The sequence below is a fragment of the Schistocerca nitens genome, chromosome 5, assembly GCF_023898315.1.
Source record: "Schistocerca nitens isolate TAMUIC-IGC-003100 chromosome 5, iqSchNite1.1, whole genome shotgun sequence".
NCBI classification, from domain to species: domain Eukaryota; kingdom Metazoa; phylum Arthropoda; class Insecta; order Orthoptera; family Acrididae; genus Schistocerca; species Schistocerca nitens.
In genome coordinates this window covers 383745047-383764950 of record NC_064618.1, presented here as the reverse complement: position 1 = coordinate 383764950, position 19904 = coordinate 383745047, and the positions used below count along the sequence as shown (strand labels likewise).

The 19904-nt window shown below is 42.5% G+C and overlaps 1 protein-coding gene across 3 annotated transcripts in view; it reads right to left on the bottom strand.

Moving 5' to 3' along the window:
- The window catches only part of LOC126259710 (zeta-crystallin-like), a 164747-nt gene that overhangs the window by 81592 nt on the left and 63251 nt on the right, over window positions 1–19904 (bottom strand). For all 3 annotated transcript variants that reach the window (XM_049956684.1, XM_049956683.1, XM_049956685.1), the window contains one exon: window positions 5630–5793. In XM_049956684.1, coding sequence (XP_049812641.1) covers window positions 5630–5793 — 164 coding nt within the window. The remainder of the gene's footprint in view (window positions 1–5629; window positions 5794–19904) is intronic.

Sequence of the window (19904 nt, the reverse complement as noted above, 5' to 3'; positions counted from 1 at the left end):
CAGCCAGGTCTCAGTCCCGAGAATAATTTGCATGCCACACGCTTCTTGGAGGGCAGTAAATTCAGGAACTTTATTCCGAACACTCTGAAAATTTACTGCTAATATCTTGATAGCTGAAGTGTCTTTATACTGAGAGTGTCCCGATTTCCCTGCCTGCACGTCGACTGGTGAGTGTTCATCACAGAACACCTCGCACTACTGCCTAGCCTAAACAACCCCCATGTGCATGCCACAAGTACTCTGCTACCCGAGTAGCTGCTTCCTTTGTGTAGTGCACCCCTGACCTATCTAAGGGCGTCCTACAATTCCGCACCCAATAGCGCAAGCCTAGAAATCTGCAGCCAAGACCATCACAGAGTCGACGAAGCCTCTGGTTGAGACCCTCCACTCGGCTCCAAACCAAAGGACCCCGATCCACTCTGGGAACGAAGCTGCAAATAGAGAGCTCTGCTTGCACCCCGCGTGCGAGGGCAGCGGTCTTCACCAAATCTGCCAGCCGCCTGTACGAACTGAGGATCGCCTCAGAAACCAAGCAACAGGCATCATTGGTGCCGACGTGAGCAACTATTTGCAGACGACTACACCCCGTATGCTCGATAGCCGTAGGCAAGGCCGCCTCCCATCTTGGATGAGGCCCCCCAGCAGACAAACCGAGTGCACGTTGGATTTCTTTCCAGCCCTGTACGCTATTTCTCTAAGGGGCTTCATCACCCGCCTAACGTTGGAGCTCACAATAACCAGCAAGCCTTTGCCCCCGTGTGCCTGCTTGGGCCCTGCTGAAAGAGTGTCCACCTGCCCACTGACAGGACGAACGGGCAAGGCCAGCCGGCCAGCCTCCACATTGACCCTCCACCTTGAGCGACGCGAACGCGTTGCAGTCCGCCACTCACCCTGAGGTGAGGGCGGCCCCAAGGTGCCGGGTACACTAGAAGGTGCCTCGGCGGCAGAGTCAGCGGACACAGCAAGCGACACCTGGGGTGTCTCAAGCGACGTGTCAGACCCTCCGCCGTCGCTGCACCTTGAGGCAGCAGCCTGAAGGCGGCTAACCATGGCCAACAGCACACTCAGCTGCTCGCGAACCGCAGCCAGTTCCTCCTGTGCCCGCACACAGCACGCACACACCCTATCCATCCTAATGCTAATATCTAATGACTCTGCGAATTTATACTCTATGGCTATCAATAAGCAATATTACTCCTCTCAAATACGAGAATACGCAAGGATTTTATGTAATTAAATATGCAAGTGCATAAACACTAGGAAAGAAATTAAGAATCAAATTACAAAAGCTTAATATGCGACTCGCTACTGCACTGCTGCTGCACTGATACTTCACCAGCGCTGCTCAAGGCTCACTCAAACAAGTCATCAGAAAAATACATCGTGTACTTCTTTCACCATTAGGATCCTTACCACCTCTTCACAGTAGATATTTTCCTTGTTGACTTTTGTCTGTACTAACTTTTCTCAATGCAAAGACAACAGCAGATATCATCGCTACAATTCACAAACCAAAACCTGTCTGCACACTGAATTGAAAAGTCTTACTCTGCTTCAAAAAGGAGTTTCTTACCCCAACATTAAGCTCTTTAATGTGTTACAACTACATATCAAATGTCTGGATAAACAATTGCTGTAATTCAAACGAACCTCAGAGTACCTAATGGAGAAATCTTTTTACATGCTCAGTGAACATCCGAGAGAAAATGAATACCACCACAAACTGTACAACAGCTTCAGAACTAGTTTTAATTAATTAATTTTATTTTGTGCTCAATAATAGGCATGTGAAAATGTGGTTTTTGGTATTCATGGATATATTTATTTATTGTAATATGTAGCTTAACTTTGCTTACGTATATTACCTATCCTTCCACAGTGTTACATAATTTTCCATTACTTGGAGTGATGTGCTGTAGCTGATGTCTTGTTTAATTTGTATCTCGTATTTACAGGGCTATTACAAATGACTGAAGCGATTTCATAAATTCACTGTAGCTCCATTCATTGACATATGGTCACGACACATTACAGATACGTAGAAAAACTCATAAAGTTTTGTTCGGCTGAAGCCGCACTTCAGGTTTCTGCCGCCAGAGCGCTCGAGAGCGCAGTGAGACAAAATGGCGAAAGGAGCCGAGAAAGCGTATGTCGTGCTTGAAATGCACTCACATCAGTCAGTCATAACAGTGCAACGACACTTCAGGACGAAGTTCAACAAAGATCCACCAACTGCTAACTCCATTCGGCGATGGTATGCGCAGTTTAAAGCTTCTGGATGCCTCTGTAAGGGGAAATCAACGGGTCGGCCTGCAGTGAGCCCGCGGAAGTCGACGAATAAAGCAAGCAGGGAGCTAAACGTACCACAGCCAACGGTTTGGAAAATCTTACGGAAAAGGCTAAAGCAGAAGCCTTGCCGTTTACAATTGCTACAAGCCCTGACACCCGATGACAAAGTCAAACGCTTTGAATTTTCGGTGTGGTTGCAACAGCTCATGGAAGAGGATGCATTCAGTGTGAAACTTGTTTTCAGTGATGAAGCAACATTTTTTCTTAATGGTGAAGTGAACAGACGCAATGTGCGAATCTGGGCGGTAGAGAATCCTCACGGATTCGTGCAGCAAATTCGCAATTCACCAAAAGTTAACGTGTTTTGTGCAATCTCACAGTTTAAAGTTTACGGCCCCTTTTTCTTCTGCGAAAAAACGTTACAGGACATGTGTATCTGGACGTGCTGGAAAATTGGCTCATGCCACAACTGGAGACCGACAGCGCCGACTTAATCTTTCAACAGGATGGTGCTCCACTGCACTTCCGTCTGTCATGATGTTCGGCATTTCTTAAACAGGAGATTGGAAAACCGATGGATCGGTTGTGGTGGAGATCATGATCAGCAATTCATGTCATGGCCTCCATGCTCTCCCGACTTAACCCCATGCGATTTCTTTCTGTGGGGTTATGTGAAAGATTCAGTGTTTAAACCTCCTCTACCAAGAAACGTGCCAGAACTGCAAGCTCGCATCAACGATGCTTTCGAACTCATTGATGGGGACATGCTGCGCCGAGTGTGGGAGGAACTTGATTATCGGCTTGATGTCTGCCGAATCACTAAAGGGGCACATATCGAACATTTGTGAATGCCTAAAAAAACTTTTTGAGTTTTTGTATGTGTGTGCAAAGCATTGTGAAAATATCTCAAATTATAAAGTTATTGTAGAGCTGTGAAATCGCTTCAATCATTTGTAATAACCCTGTATTTTTGTGCCATGACCTAGTCTGGAGCACGGAACTGCCTGGTGCTGATACAACAAAACAGCGTCATAAGGAACGAGGTGCTTTACGGTGATGAGTGAGCATGCTAACATGTTTTACTTTCTGGACTAAAGTGTTGGCAAGAGAAAAACACTAGCTAGCCAGGATCGCATAAACAGTACTTGAATATCAGGTCCTCTCTCTCTCAAATATGTTCATTCTCTGATATTATCCAGGTGTGTACGTGATGTCGAGCTACACTTCCAGCACCATCCTCCAACTTCTAGATGGAGACCATTTGCAGTACACAGTGGTACAGCCAATCATATACTTTGGACATAGACCACCAGACGCTACAGGAACCAGCGTGAGCATATTATATGCAGACTACAGGTCATCTGCCAAGTCACTTACTGGGTGACTACCTCCTGAGGATGTCCACCTCCCGAGATGTATGTTTGAGTCTAGACTGATAGCTGCTGACTAAGCTGCCACTGCACTCCATTCCTTGTGGATCACCTTGTTGCTGACCACTGCTCAGGGCAGGCCAAAACCCCTATGACAAGCTGGGGGCTACGATATGAGTACAGTCCTTCTCTGTGCTGTATTCCATAGCCTGAGGTAGGCACACAGCTTGTACATAGATGCCATGTATAGGCCATGGTGTGCAGTACCTGTCAGCTACCTCTTCCTGCTGAAATAAACAGGTGATCCTATCTATGCACACCACTGCCAACACGGTGATGGCTCGCTGAACTTCTATGGCTCACTATGTCATCTCAAGACCAACAGCCTCCACTTCAGGTGTGACCACACCTTTGTACCTAACATGAAAAAAGTAATTTATTCAGGGATATCTTACTAGACGTCTGCCACTCAATTCGTCACCACCACCACCACTCTCAACCCACATCCAAACAAAAGAAGCGGTGCTCCATCCTGACCTCTGTACTGCTGTTTCCCCCATCACTGTTGGAGTCGCCTCCCAGTCCCAACATTACGCGAGTTATATTTGAGTTAAGCACAATTTGGCCCATTTCACATCCTTCCGAATCACCCATTACCTGAACATAACGAACACAAAACAAACAAATAAATATATCACTACATACCAGTCAAAGGAACAGTCGAAACATTGGATAACAAAAAGGGCAAAAAGTGGGAAAACTGGCAGGTGGTCAGGAGAGAGGAGAGAACGGGGAGGGGGGAGGGGGGAGCAGAGGGAGGCAGCGGCTTGCGTGTCCCCATTTGTATTGTGTGTGAGCAAGAGTATAGCCAGTTCATAAGCTGCACTAATATGATTAGGTTCACATTTATGCAGCTAACCATCCATTACTCAATGCTTGACTGTACTGTGGTTGTTTGCTAATTTCCATTTCACCATTAACCTAAATTTGTGTTACAGCTTAAAAGATCAATCCAATCATTATGGTTCAAATTAGGAATCTAATCCCAATTTTATAGCTCAAAAGAACAGTGTCGTCCTTGTGCTACAAACTAACAATAAGATTCTTATGGCTCAAATAAATAATGTTTATACACCAGAATATAGTAAATCAGTTTATGTGCCCTAATGAACAGTTCCCAACCCCATGGAAAGTGTCTAACAGGGAGAAAAGCATGGATGCAAAGGAGAAAAAGGGAAAAGAGTGAATAAACAAGAGGGAAATAAGCAGATGTGGAGGATATCATGCTCGAAGAGGCAAGAGACTGACAAATCGACGTGATAGTGTGTTCAATAACAGAAGACATAAAAAGAAAAGAGAAAACAGGGGCGCATAGCATTAGACACTGAAAAGAATTTCAAAGATTACGGAAAATGGTAGCTAAACAATTTTTATAAACATGTTTGTGTACAGCTTGTAGTTAAGTATTCCAATTTAATTATTTCAGACAGACATACAAAGAACACAGAAAATAGGGGTGCATAGCATTAGAAACTGAAAAGAATTTCAATGATTACACAAAATGGAAGCTAAACAATTTTTATAAATGTGATTGTGTACAGCTAGTAGTTAAGTATCCCAATTTTAATCATTTCAGAGAAGTCTCCTAGGTAGTCAAGTGAGTAGCACAGTATGCACCTATTTGTCATATTACCTTCTCAAGTATATTTTTCAACTGGAGTCTCACATAAATACAAATTAGCCTAAATTGCAGTGATACCACCACACCAAAGAATGACGCTACTTTTGATTCACATTACATTTATGTAAACGCAGCCCCTTATGCCACATTTTCCTTTTTGTAAGAAGTACAGCAGAAACTAACTTTGTGAAAGTTGACTCTATTTGCACTTATTAACAACCACACCAAACAATATTTAGCCATAAATTTCAACAATACATTTGATTACACAACAACAGTAAACACTTACTTAGTCACCAAAGCTCTATATGCTGTAAAGTATGGCACATATAGCCCTGCACCTTGACTAAATGACAGCCTTTCTGAGAGCGGGAAGACATAGTTTTTCTTGCACGTAACATATTCTGCATAGCCTCCATTATCTGGCAAGCATGTGAATACTCTATCCCCTTCCTGGAACAACAGCACAATCACAAAATTATAATTCATGTCTGCATAAAACACAAATAATACAGAACTTTGAACCACAAGTTAATGGCTCCAAAATTGCCAACAGCAGAAAATGAATATGAGCAACAGTAGATCCTGCTTACACACTTGTGATAGTGTTGGGGGTGTGGGCACTATTAAATTCCAGGATGGTTGTCTCACGACGGTGTGTGCACAATAATGAATTGCATACTACCAACTACCCAGTAGTTATGGAATCAGAAGAGCTCAATTAGTGATAACATTCTTTATTCAGTAAGAAATTCATACAGACGTTTATGGTGGCAATTCAATGGCATATGTAACCCCAGGCAGCAGTTGCTATCTCAGCATAACACACAGCGGTGTGCTTGGCCTACGGCACTGTGAGTACACATAGTGGCTGACTGTTGCCTCAGCAAACTAGCAGTGGCTTGTGTGGCCTTAGCTGGCTGGCCCTAGTAATCAGTCAAGTGCACAGCAAACTGGTGTGAAAGTGCCAAACCCAGGACCCCTCAGAGACATCCAGAGACCAGATGTGTTCAACGGTACGCCCCTCTTGGTGGCACTGGCTTGAGCCCCACTACCATCAGGTTTAAAGGCAGCTTGCAGACCAGCAGCCTGTGGGTGATGTGGCTAAATACAGTCAAAGCTGGTTTGCCCACACAATACCGAAGGCTGGTGTGGAGTATGTGACAGAAGCCAAAGACAAAGTACTGAGTATTTATAATTTCTCTGCCCTGCTTCACTCAAGATGGTGAACAAGGCAGTGCAGTGATGGGCAACAGCATGAGAAAATTCAGTTCACTACTGCTGAGGACTGGGGTGTTGCACCATGGTGTGCCAGCAACATTTTCAATTACAGGTGACACTTTCGTGTTGTGTAGTCTGCAAAGAAGGGAGTTGCCACAACACATTATGTAACAAGAAGACAGACAAGAAGTAGAAACAAGTGTACATTATTACGAGGCATCATTATTGATAACATTAGCAATGATTAAATAAGTCATGAACAATGTAATCATTATACTGTGACGAAGTTCCACAAGTAAGTCTATCAAGTATTTGTGTGCCTCTCAACAATTCAACACTTCTATTATTTAGCAAGCTGTTACCTTTACTTCTAAATTGTTTAAATATATTAACATATAAAAGTGACACCCATTAAAGACTACCCGTTAAGCCTTTTCAAATTCTCATGTGGTAACAAGTATTAAGCTTATGGTCTACACGTTCATCCATCACTCCTTTTATTTTTCGTGATGTAGCAATGAAAGTTCAGTGTTGTACTTGCTTAGTACAATTGTATACAACCGTGCTCTATGCAGCATTGAGTGTTTTCCATGGTTGTGATGTGATGCAGTTTCAATATTTCTTAGTGTAGGTCCCATTTGTCTGCCATACACTTAAGTACTTCTGGCACAAATGTCAAAACTGAATTCTTTTATAAACTCTGCACATACTGAAGATAAAACAATCTAATAACTAAATGTTGATGTCATTGTGGTCTTCAGTCCAAAGATTGGTTTGGTGCAGCTGTCCATGCTAGTTTATCCTGAGCCTCTCTGTGTTAACACCTCCAACTAATGTCCATTTGGAACCTGCTTCCTACAGTCATGCCTTGGCTTCCCTACAATTTTTTCTCCTCTTTCTTCTGTCCATCACCTAACTGGCTTTTCTTTGATGCCTCAGGATGTGTCCTATTAACTGATCCCATGTTTTAGTCAACTTCTGCAATAAATTTCTTTTCTTTCCAATCTGATTCAGTACCTTGTTCTTCAATCCACCCATCTAATATCCAGCATTCTTCTAAAGCACCATATTTCAAAAGCTTCTACTCTCTTCCTGTCTGAACTGTTTACCATCCACATTTCCCTTACATCCAAGGCCACACTCCACACAAATATCTTCATCAAGTACTTCTTAACACTTAAATTTATATTTAATGTTATTGATGAACGATGACTACGTGTTTAATGAGACAATTACGTTATTGAAACAAGAAATAATGGACCTCAACCTCAAGAATGAAAGCCTACTGGTGAAGTATCATGAACTATTAGTGAAGTGTAATGATCTTGAACTGGCAGTAACCAATAAAACCACAAACAATGAACTCGTTATCCGCACCCCGAACGTAAATATCAGTAACAAAAACTGGCGTTTGGCGGGTCAGCATACTACGAGAAGTAGTCAAGCCATAAATCATGCTCAGAATGCAATGCTCAGAAATTGTGTGTTGTCTAGCGTCACATGTGATCGTAGCCCTGTACAATCTGCATGTAAACAAACTGCAACAGAAAACAAAGCTAATGTGAGGGTAGGCCTACGTGAAATGGAACCAGAAAGTGATTTTAAAAGTGTAACTTCTGATAACCGCCTGGTGCAAGATGCTAGCAAGGTCAATATACAGTCTAACGTTGCACAAGATCTTACGCAAAAATTAACCCAAAGTGAACAATCCGCCACAAAGTGTATGAGTAATCCGCCAATGAACATAATTTCTCAAGCACCAATATATGAGCAGGACAAAAACGAAAGAAATTCCAGAACGTTACATAGCAAGAAAATCTCGGAAAAAATGAAAGTACTAATATTAGGTGACAGTCGTGGAAGAGACTGTGTTCAAATACTGCAAGACAAACTAAGGCCCTCATACCAGGTAAAAAGCATAGTAAAACCTGGCGCCCCACTAAAAGAGGTGGTAAAAAAAAGCGGAAAATTTGACAAGAAGCTTCAGTACACGTTACACTTTGTTTGTAATAGGGGGTTCTAATGACCTAGACAAACCTCTCGATCTAATGTTGAAACGTGGTAGAACCATTGGAACCAATACTCGCTCTAAGTCACAAAATGAATATCATTATCCATCCTATACCCAGGAGATATGATGTTCATAATTTAAATAGTAAAATTAATACTGCAAACCTCCACCTGATACAAGCACTGGATTTAGCAAAACATGCATACAAAAAAAGAATTGCTGTGAACTTTGAAATAGAGAGACTAGCCAGAAACCACTTCACAACACGTTTACACCTAAAAAAATGTGGCAAGGAGATTATCTGCAATAGACTGGCCTTCCTGACAACTACGGGGGACAATAAGAAACCAAAAGTCAGAAACCATAAACAGATGCTAATAAGCAATTGGATAAAGACAAACAAGATGGGAAATAAAAAGTGTAATAGTGGCCGTACTGTGCAAACTACACTAGACAAATGGGTCACGAAGTCACAGAGTCGAAACACAAATCCCCTGACCCCTCAAAAAGGTCAGGAACCTGAAAGGACCAATAATGTGATGGTGAACATTATCGAGACATCCCTCCAAAACGTCAATGTGATGCCTCAGCAGTGTGAAGTGCATGTGGATACTTTTCAGGCCCATCTGGGAGATGTGTCTGCTGCCAAGGTCGACCAACAGAACCAGCACTACTGCTCGGAAGTCAACATACCTGAAATACAGCACAATTTAAACTAAAGGTCAGTGACACAGTAAATGTGACTTCGAGTCCCCTGAGTAAACCCCATTCAGACCTGAAAATCTATTATCACACAGTCCAATCCTTGAGCAACAAAACTGATGACTTAAGCAATTTGCTGACCAGTGAACTCAGTGATATCTCACTAGTATGCCTAGCAGAGCACTGGCTCTGCGCTGATGTTGTTAATTTAATCTCACTACCAAACTTAAAATTGTGTGAACACTTCTCCAGATCAAATGATGGACATGGTGGGGTTGCCATCTTCATCAAACAACACATTGAATTTAGCCCACTTCCTACCCTAAAGGAAATAGGAACAGACAAGATCTTTGAATGTGCAGCCATAAAGCTTACAGATCTAAATGTAATTGTAGCTACAATTTACCATCCTCCCTCCAGTAGCATTAATGATTTTCTGTTACAAATGGACTTGTTTCTATCCAAAATAAGTCAGTGGAAACAGGATGTGATTATATGTGGTGACTTTAATATAGACTTTCTCACTCACAACAGAAACAGGGAGACATTTATTAACATTGCAAAAACTTATAATCTGCATGGCCTTGTAAATGAGCCCACTAGAATAACACCCTCACCCAAGACAGCTCTAGATCAAATTTTTGTAAACAGAAATAAACTTAACCCAACTATAGAAGTATACAATGCAGGATTCAGCGACCACCAGGCGTCATTCTAAAGGTTCATGTTGGCAAAGATACCTCAAACCCAGTCCCACCTAAAACTTTACGAAGGTTTTTTACCCAAGATAACTTGAACAAGCTCAATGCCCTCCTTAGTAAAGAAAAGTGGACAGAGATGTACACAGACAATGATGTCAACATGAAATTCAACATATTTCTTGACAAAATGATCCACCACTTTGAAGAGGCCTTTCTACAAAAACCAGTAAGAATAAATAATAATAATAATAATAATAATAAGAGAAACAAGAGTTGGATTACACCAGCTATAAAAATCTCTTGCAAACATAAAAGAATACTCCACATGTTATGTAAACAAAGTAGTGACTCCCCCCCAACTAACAGAATACTATAAAAACTACACATGTATCCTAAAAAGAGTGATAAGACAAGCAAAAAGGATGCAAAATGATGAGTACATTGACAAATCCAGTAAGAAAGTAAAAGCAATGTGGAATATCATAAAAAAGGAAAGTGGGGAAATGAAAGCTTCACACACGAGCACAGAAATCAAACTCAACAATGAATCTACATCTAATCCCGAAGTTGTGGTGAACTCTTTCAACAGTTTCTTTACGAGCATAGATGAAAAATTGGTCAAAAATAATCCTAACACAAATTACCAACCAGCAAACCAAAAATATCACACATGTGCAGAGTCAATTTTCATTACCAAAGTCACTGAAAATGATGTTGCAAAAGCCCTCAGAGAGTTAAAAAATCCATATTCAGCTGGAATTGATGGTATCCCAGCAGCTGTAATCAAAAATTGTGAACACACAATTGCTGAACCATTAACTCACCTCTGTGACTGTTCTTTCCAGGCAGGTACTTTCCCTGAAGCTCTGAAACTTTCTAAACTAATTCCTGTCTTCAAAAAATGTGATAATAAAGATATGAATAACTACAGGCCAATCTCAATCTCATCCTGCTTTTCTAAAGTTTTTGAACAAATATTGTACAAAAAAATGATGGACTTCATTGAAAAAAAGATTTACTAAGTTTAGCTCAGCATGGGTTCAGAAGCAACAAATCTACTGAAACTGCAGTATATGATTGCATAAATATGCTATTAGAACTGTTAGATAGAAAACAACCCATAACAGGCATATTTCTGGATCTGTCAAAGGTGTTTGACACTGTTGACCACAAAATATTGCTGGAAAAAATAGAACACTATGGTATCAGAGGAATTGCAAACAATTGGATTGCTACATTCCTAATCAATCGGATGCAGAGAGTCAGCATGAAATACACTAATACACAAAGCAACTCAATAACCGAAATACTATCAAGTAATAAAACTGTAAAGCAAGGTGTTTCACAGGGCTCAGTATTGGGACCCGTACTTTTCCTCCTGTATACAGGGTGTTACAAAAAGGTACGGCCAAACTTTCAGTAAACATTCCTCACACACAAAGAAAGAAAATATGTTATGTGGACATGGGTCCGGAAATGCTTACTTTCCATGTTAGAGCTCATTTTATTAATTCTCTTCAAATCACATTAATCATGGAATGGAAACACACAGCAACAGAACGTACCAGCGTGACTTCAAACACTTTGTTACAGGAAACGTTCAAAATGTCCTCTGTTAGCGAAGATACATGCATCCACCCTCCGTCGCATGGAATCCCTGATGCGCTGATGCAGCCCTGGAGAATGGCGTATTGTATCACAGCCGTCCACAATACGAGCACGTAGAGTCTCTACATTTGGTACCGAGGTTGCGTAGCCAAGAGCTTTCAAATGCCCCCATAAATGAAAGTCAAGACGGTTGAAGTCAGGAGAGCGTGGAGACCATGGAATTGGTCCGCCTCTACCAATCCATCGGTCACAGAATCTGTTGTTGAGAAGCGTACGAACACTTCGACTGAAATGTGCAGGAGCTCCATCGTGCATGAACCACATGTTGTGTTGTACTTGTAAAGGCACATGTTCTAGCAGCACAGGTAGAGTATCCCGTATGAAATCATGGCAGTGAATAGAGGAAGTACAGTACATACTGACGAAACTAAAATGAGCTCTAACATGGAAATTAAGCGTTTCCAGACACATGTCCACATAACATCTTTTCTTTATTTGTGTGTGAGGAATGTTTCCTGAAAGTTTGGCCGTACCTTTTTGTAACACCTTGTATTAATGACTTAAGCCTGGATGTTGATGCACACAAAACAATAATATTTGCCGATGACACAACTGTACTCCTCAAAGGGGAGAACACAGAGGCTGTGCAAAAAGCTGTGAACTTGGCCACTGAACAACTCAGCAAGTGGGCTAAAATCAACAGATAAACTATCAACACCAAAAAGACAGCTTCCATGAACTTTCACACAACACAAAATGCAAATCCCTCTCAGCCATTTGTCACTGTAAATAACCAGCCAATAGATACCGACACTGTTTTCAAGTTCCTGGGTTTGTGGTTTCAAGATAACCTGAAGTGGAATACACATACAGGAAAGGTATATGCCAGAATTAGTACTGGCTGTTATGCATTGAGTGTACTGAAATCACGTGCTAGCCGGAAAACATTAACCAGCGTGTACTACGTTTACATACAAGCCCACCTAAAATATGGTGTGATGATGTTGCTGTTGTTGTTGTTGTTGTTGTGGTCTTCAGTCCTGAGACTAGTTTGATGCAGCTCTCCATGCTACTCTATCCTGTGGAAGCTGCTTCATCTCCCAGTAACTACTGCAACCTACATCCTTCTAAATCTGATTAGTGTATTCATCTCTTGGTCTCCCTCTATGATTTTTACCATCCACGCTGCCCTCCAATACTAAATTGGTGATCCCTTGATGCCTCAGAACATGTCCTACCAACCGATCCCTTCTTCTAGTCAAGTTGTGCCACAAACTCCTCTTCTCCCCAATCCTATTCAATACCTCCTCATTAGTTATGTGATCTACCCATCTAATCTTCAGCATTCTTCTGTAGCAGCACATTTCGAAAGCTGCTATTCTCTTCTTGTCCAAACTATTTATCGTCCATGTTTCACTTCCATACATGGCTACACTCCATACAAATACTTTCAGAAATGACTTCCTGACACTTAAATCTATACTCGATGTTAACAAATTTCTCTTCTTCAGAAACGCTTTCCTTGCCATTGCCAGTCTACATTTTATATCGTCCCTACTTTGACCATCATCAGTTATTTTGCTCCCCAAATAGCAAAACTCCTTTACTACTTTAAGTGTCTCATTTCCTAATCTAATTCCCTCAGCATCACCCGATTTAATTTGACTACATTCCATTATCCTCGTTTTGCTTTTGTTGATGTTCATCTTATACCCTCCTTTCATGACACTGTCCATTCTGTTCAACTGCTCTTCCAAGTCCTTTGCTGTCTCTGACAGAATTACAATGTCATCGGCGAACCTCAAAGTTTTTATTTGTTCTCCATGGATTTTAATACCTACTCCAAATTTTTCTTTTGTTTTCTTTTGTTTCCTTCACTGCTTTCTCAATATACAGATTGAATAACATCGGGGATAGGCTACAACCCTGTCTCACTCCCTTCCCAACCGCTGCTTCCCTTTCGTGCCCCTCGACTCTTATAACTGCCATCTGGTTTCTGTACAAATTGTAAATACCACTGCCACCTTCAGAATTTGAAAGAGAGTATTCCAGTCAACATTGTCAAAAGCTTTCTCTACGTCTACAAATGCTAGAAACGTAGGTTTGCCTTTCCTTAATCTAGCTTCTAAGATAAGCCATAGGGTCAGTATTGCCTCACGTGTTCCAATATTTCTACGGAATCCAAACTGATCTTCCCCGAGGTCGGCTTCTACTAGTTTTTCCATTCATCTGTAAAGAATTCGCGTTAGTATTTTGCAGCCGTGACTTATTAAACTGATAGTTCGGTAATTTTCACATCTGTCAACACCTGCTTTCTTTGGGATTGGAATTATTATATTCTTCTTGAAGTCTGAGGAATTTCGCCTGTCTCATATACATCTTGCTCACCAGATGATAGAGTTTTGTCAGGACTGGCTCTCCCAAGGCTGTCAGTAGTTCTAATGGAATGTTGTCTACTCCCGGGGCCTTGTTTCGACTCAGGTCTTTCAGTGCTCTGTCAAACTCTTCACGCAGTATCATATCTCCCATTTCATCTTCATCCAGCTCCTCTTCCATTTCCATAATACTGTCCTCAAGTACATCGCCCTTGTATAGACCCTCTATATACTCCTTCCACCTTTCTGCTTTCCCTTCTTTGCTTAGAACTGGGTTTCCATCTGAGCTCTTGATTTTCATACAAGTGGTTCTCTTTTCTCCAAAGGTATCTTTAATTTTCCTGTAGGCAGTATCTATCTTACCACTGGTGAGACAAGCCTCTACATCCTTACATATGTCCTCTAGCCATCATCACTGCTTCGCCATGGTGTGATATTCTGGGGAAATTCTCCAACTGCTCTGAGCACATTCAGAATCCAGAAGAGAGCAATGAGGATTATCACTGAGAGCAAACCCAGAGACTCCTGCAAACCCATCTTCAGAAAGTTGGAAATCCTTACACTTTCTTGCCTATACAGTCTCGAGACCAAAATTTTTCAGAAACCACATAGTGCCAACTGACATTAGAGTCGTAAAAAATAATGAAATACATGAACACAACACCAGTAAAAACGCAAATCTGCATGTTTTATGTACAAACACTCAACTGTGTAAAGAGGGAGCTTTCCACATGGGCCTCCAACTGTTCAACGATCTTCCCACTAGTATTAAGTCCACCGAAGACAACATAAAATCGCAAAGCCGTGAAGTCATATTTGTTGTGTCACTGTTTTTACTCTGTAAATGAATACTTAGAACAGTAATCTTGCTATTTGTGTTAAATTGAAAAAATTGAGCAATGTAATACATTAAGATACTATAGGCCTATGTTAATATATGTTAACAATGTTAACTGATATATTCCGACATCTGCAACACACTGTGTACCATCAGATCACATGGAATAAATAAATAAACAAAACGATTATCCCTTCCTTTCATGAGAGAAATATATAAAAAGCTAAAAAGTGAAAAAAAGTGGGGACTTGGCTGCTGCAACTATATAAGTAAGTCAAAGAGTTTGAAAAAGGGTGTAACAGTCATCATAACACAATAGGTAAAAGAAAACAGAGATAACCCTTGCAGCATCTCGCACAAGAGGATCTAAAGGCCAAGAAGGTGAAGAGGAAGAAAGTAACCTGCAGTTGCATGTGGCTTACCTGCCGCAGGGAGAGGCTCTTTCCCCCTCCAAAACCATTCCTAACACTGAAGGTGGAAGAGTATTATAGTTTAGGTCCCCCTCAGAAAATGCAACACTTTGGTAGTGGCTGTCTCATCATCCACAAATATCTGAGGTAGTGAGGTAGCTGAGAGTGTGCCACAAACTGGCCAGCAGGGCGCACTCAACAACAACAACAACATGCACTATCATCAGTAGACTACCACAGCCGCAGTGAGAAGGATTCTCTCAATGCAGAAGGAACTTTTAGGTGTGCATTGAATGGCTGATGCATAACCGACACAACACAATGGCATCTTTCCGAGAGGCCTGGAAAGATGAAAGCTACACCTTAGTTGACCCTTCAATCACTCTCAACTTGTTTTGGGTCGTAGTAGACGGCTATTCCAATCCCAGAGCCTCAAAATAGTGAGTCGAAGTTGTGATGGTAAGTTAGTGCCCGGTATTGTGATGTCAAGTTCATCTGCTGTAGTAGCATCTTTAGTTAGACAGTCGGCAATTTCATTTCCTAAAATGCCTATGTGACTCAGCATCCAGATGTAGGTCACTGTCTTTCCAGAGCTGTAGAGGTCAACCAGGTCCTGGATGTTGGTGGCCAAAAGATTTTTAAACAGCACAGGGATAAGCCTTTTAAACAACTCATGGAATCACTACAGATCAGGAACTTCATCATGGTCAGTGATTTGACCTGCCACAAAGCCTGAGATCTGGCAACCAACTCTACAGTGTACACGCTGCAGGCAATCAGCAGAGTGTGCTTCTCGTGTCCCTTGCATGTGCAAAAGCATAACGAACCCTGCCATTGACTTTTGATCCATCCATGTAGATGGATACTGAATTAGAATAATCGTGGAGGATCGAACAAAACAAGTGTCGGAGAAGGGTAGGATCAGCACTCTTCTTGGAGCCACAAAAGATGTCCACCCGTATCACAGGACATGGGTACAGACCAGGGAGGGGGGGGGGGGGAGGGGGGAGGGGGAGGTCAAGAAGGAGTCCTTGGAGACACAGACCCCAAAACACAAGACCTCATTCTACTAAAGCAATGTCAGCTTGTGTCTGTCTATGTATGTGCGGATGGATATGTGTGTATGTGTGTGTGCGCGCGAGTGTATACCTGTCCTTTTTTCCTTTTTTCCCTCCTAAGGTAAGTCTTTCCACTCCTGGGATTGGAATGACTCCTTACCCTCTCCCTTAAAACCCACATCCTTTCGTCTTTCCCTCTCCTTCCCTCTTTCCTGATGAGGCAACAGTTTGTTGCGAAAGCTTGAATTTTGTGTGTATGTTTGTGTTTGTTTGTGTGTCTATCGACCTGCCAGTACTTTCGTTCGGTAAGTTACATCAGCTTGTGTTTTTAGATATATTTTTCCCACGTGGAATGTTTCCCTCTATATATATATATATATATATATATATACAAAGATGATGTGACTTACCAAACGAAAGCGCTGGCACGTCGATAGACACAAAAACAAACACAAACATACACACAAAATTCAAGCTTTCGCAACAAACTGTTGCCTCATCAGGAAAGAGGGAAGGAGAGGGAAAGACGAAAGGATGTGGGTTTTAAGGGAGAGGGTAAGGAGTCATTCCAATCCCGGGAGCGGAAAGACTTACCTTACGGGGAAAAAAGGACGGGTATACACTCGCACACACACACATATCCATCCACACATATACAGACACAAGCAGACATATTTAAAGACAAAGAGTTTGGGCAGAGATGTCAGTCGAGGCAGAAGTGCAGAGGCAAAGATGTTGTTGAGTGACAGGTGAGGTATGAGTGGCGGCAACTTGAAATTAGCGGAGATTGAGGCCTGGTGGATAACGGGAAGAGAGGATATATTGAAGAGCAAGTTCCCATCTCCGGAGTTCGGATAGGTTGGTGTTAGTGGGAAGTATCCAGATAACCCGGACGGTGTAACACTGTGCCAAGATGTGCTGGCCGTGCACCAAGGCATGTTTAGCCACAGGGTGATCCTCATTACCAACAAATACTGTCTGCCTGTGTCCATTCATGCGAATGGACAGTTTGTTGCTGGTCATTCCCACATAGAATGCATCACAGTGCAGGCACGTCAGTTGGTAGATCACGTGGGTGCTTTCACACGTGGCTCTGCCTTTGATCGTGTACACCTTCCGGGTTACAGGACTGGAGTAGGTGGTGGTGGGAGGGTGCATGGGACAGGTTTTACACCGGGGGCGGTTACAAGGGTAGGAGCCAGAGGGTAGGGAAGGTGGTTTGGGGATTTCATAGGGATGAACTAACAGGTTACGAAGGTTAGGTGGACGGCGGAAAGACACTCTTGGTGGAGTGGGGAGGATTTCATGAAGGATGGATCTCATTTCAGGGCAGGATTTGAGGAAGTCGTATCCCTGCTGGAGAGCCACATTCAGAATCTGATCCAGTCCCGGAAAGTATCCTGTCACAAGTGGGGCACTTTTGTGGTTCTTCTGTGGGAGGTTCTGGGTTTGAGGGGATGAGGAAGTGGCTCTGGTTATTTGCTTCTGTACCAGGTCGGGAGGGTAGTTGCGGGATGCGAAAGCTGTTGTCAGGTTGTTGGTGTAATGCTTCAGGGATTCCGGACTGGAGCAGATTTGTTTGCCACGAAGACCTAGGCTGTAGGGAAGGGACCGTTTGATGTGGAATGGATGGCAGCTGTCGTAATGGAGGTACTGGTGCTTGTTGGTGGGTTTGATGTGGACGGACGTGTGAAGCTGGCCATTGGACAGGTGGAGGTCAACATCAAGGAAAGTGGCATGGGATTTGGAGTAGGACCAGGTGAATCTGATGGAACCAAAGGAGTTGAGGTTGGAGAGGAAATTCTGGAGTTCTTCTTCACTGTGAGTCCAGATCATGAAGATGTCATCAATAAATCTGTACCAAACTTTGGGTTGGCAGGCTTGGGTAACCAAGAAGGCTTCCTCTAAGCGACCCATGAATAGGTTGGCGTATGAGGGGGCCATCCTGGTACCCATGGCTGTTCCCTTTAATCGTTGGTATGTCTGGCCTTCAACAGTGAAGAAGTTGTGGGTCAGGATGAAGCTGGCTAAGGTAATGAGGAAAGAGGTTTTAGGTAGGGTGGCAGGTGATCGGCGTGAAAGGAAGTGCTCCATCGCAGCGAGGCCCTGGACGTGCGGGATATTTGTGTATAAGGAAGTGGCATCAATGGTTACAAGGATGGTTTCCGGGGGTAACGGATTGGGTAAGGATTCCAGGCGTTCGAGGAAGTGGTTGGTGTCTTTGATGAAGGATGGGAGACTGCATGTAATGGGTTGAAGGTGTTGATCTACGTAGGCATAGATACGTTCGGTGGGGGCTTGGTAACCAGCTACAATGGGGCGGCCGGGATGATTGGGTTTGTGAATTTTAGGAAGAAGGTAGAAGGTAGGGGTGTGGGGTGTCGGTGGGGTCAGGAGGTTGATGGAGTCAGGTGAAAGGTTTTGTAGGGGGGCTAAGGTTCTGAGGATTCCTTGAAGCTCTGCCTGGACATCAGGAATGGGATTACCTTGGCAAACTTTGTATGTGGTGTTGTCTGAAAGCTGACGCAGTCCCTCAGCCACATACTCCCGACGATCAAGTACCACGGTCGTGGAACCCTTGTCCGCCGGAAGGATGACGATGGACCAGTCAGCCTTCAGATCACGGATAGCCTGGGCTTCAGCAGTGGTGATGTTGGGAGTAGGATTAAGGTTTTTTAAGAAGGATTGAGACAACACCACATACAAAGTTTGCCAAGGTAATCCCATTCCTGATGTCCAGGCAGAGCTTCAAGGAATCCTCAGAACCTTAGGCCATATATATATATATATATATATATATATATATATATATATATATATATATATATATATATATATAAAAAATCGGCGATCACAGACACACGTGCTGACTTTACAGTGTTCCTCTATAGATGGCGATCTTTTGTATTTTGGATCCAGTTCTCATGTACACTCAACTGCTGAAAGTCCTTGCACAGTTCATCCTCGGATCACTTCTTTCATCATCCAATTGGATGAGTTCCATCAGTTTTCCCATAAGTTTTGCTTTAGCATGGCACGTTTCTGGCCTTCTAGTAAGTGCCTTGCCAAGCTGCTGCTTCTTTCATTTTCTGCATGGCGTTCAGTTGTTTCAATAGGCCATACAGTTCCTGGTTCTTTCTACATCTACATGTGTTTTCTTCATGGACTGGTCCACAGATCTTTCCCATGATTTTCTGTTCAAAGAACAGCACGTTCTCTTCATCTTTTTGTGGTGCTTAACATTTCTGTCCCATACAACAACATTGGCGCTGTTGTTAATTCTAATAATTTCCACTGTAACATAATCCAACAATGTCATCATTATCCCGAAACACAAGACCTCATTCTACTAAAGCAATTATAACTGCAATACTCCATTCTAAGAGAGTCCACCAATACTTCTGTTCAGTCTCAGTTTGGATCAAGTTGAGAATTGACACGCACATCCTTTATTTGTGAACTAACAATGAAATCATTGCTTGCCACTGTGAAGTGTTTTCTTCATAACAATGACATAAAAGAAACACAGGAATCACGAAACTACAATACTCTGTACAACAACTGTCCAGCAACAAGACAGCAACCTCCACCCTACACGGCTTGCATCAAAAATAGTGTAGGAAAAGTAAATAAGCTGTAG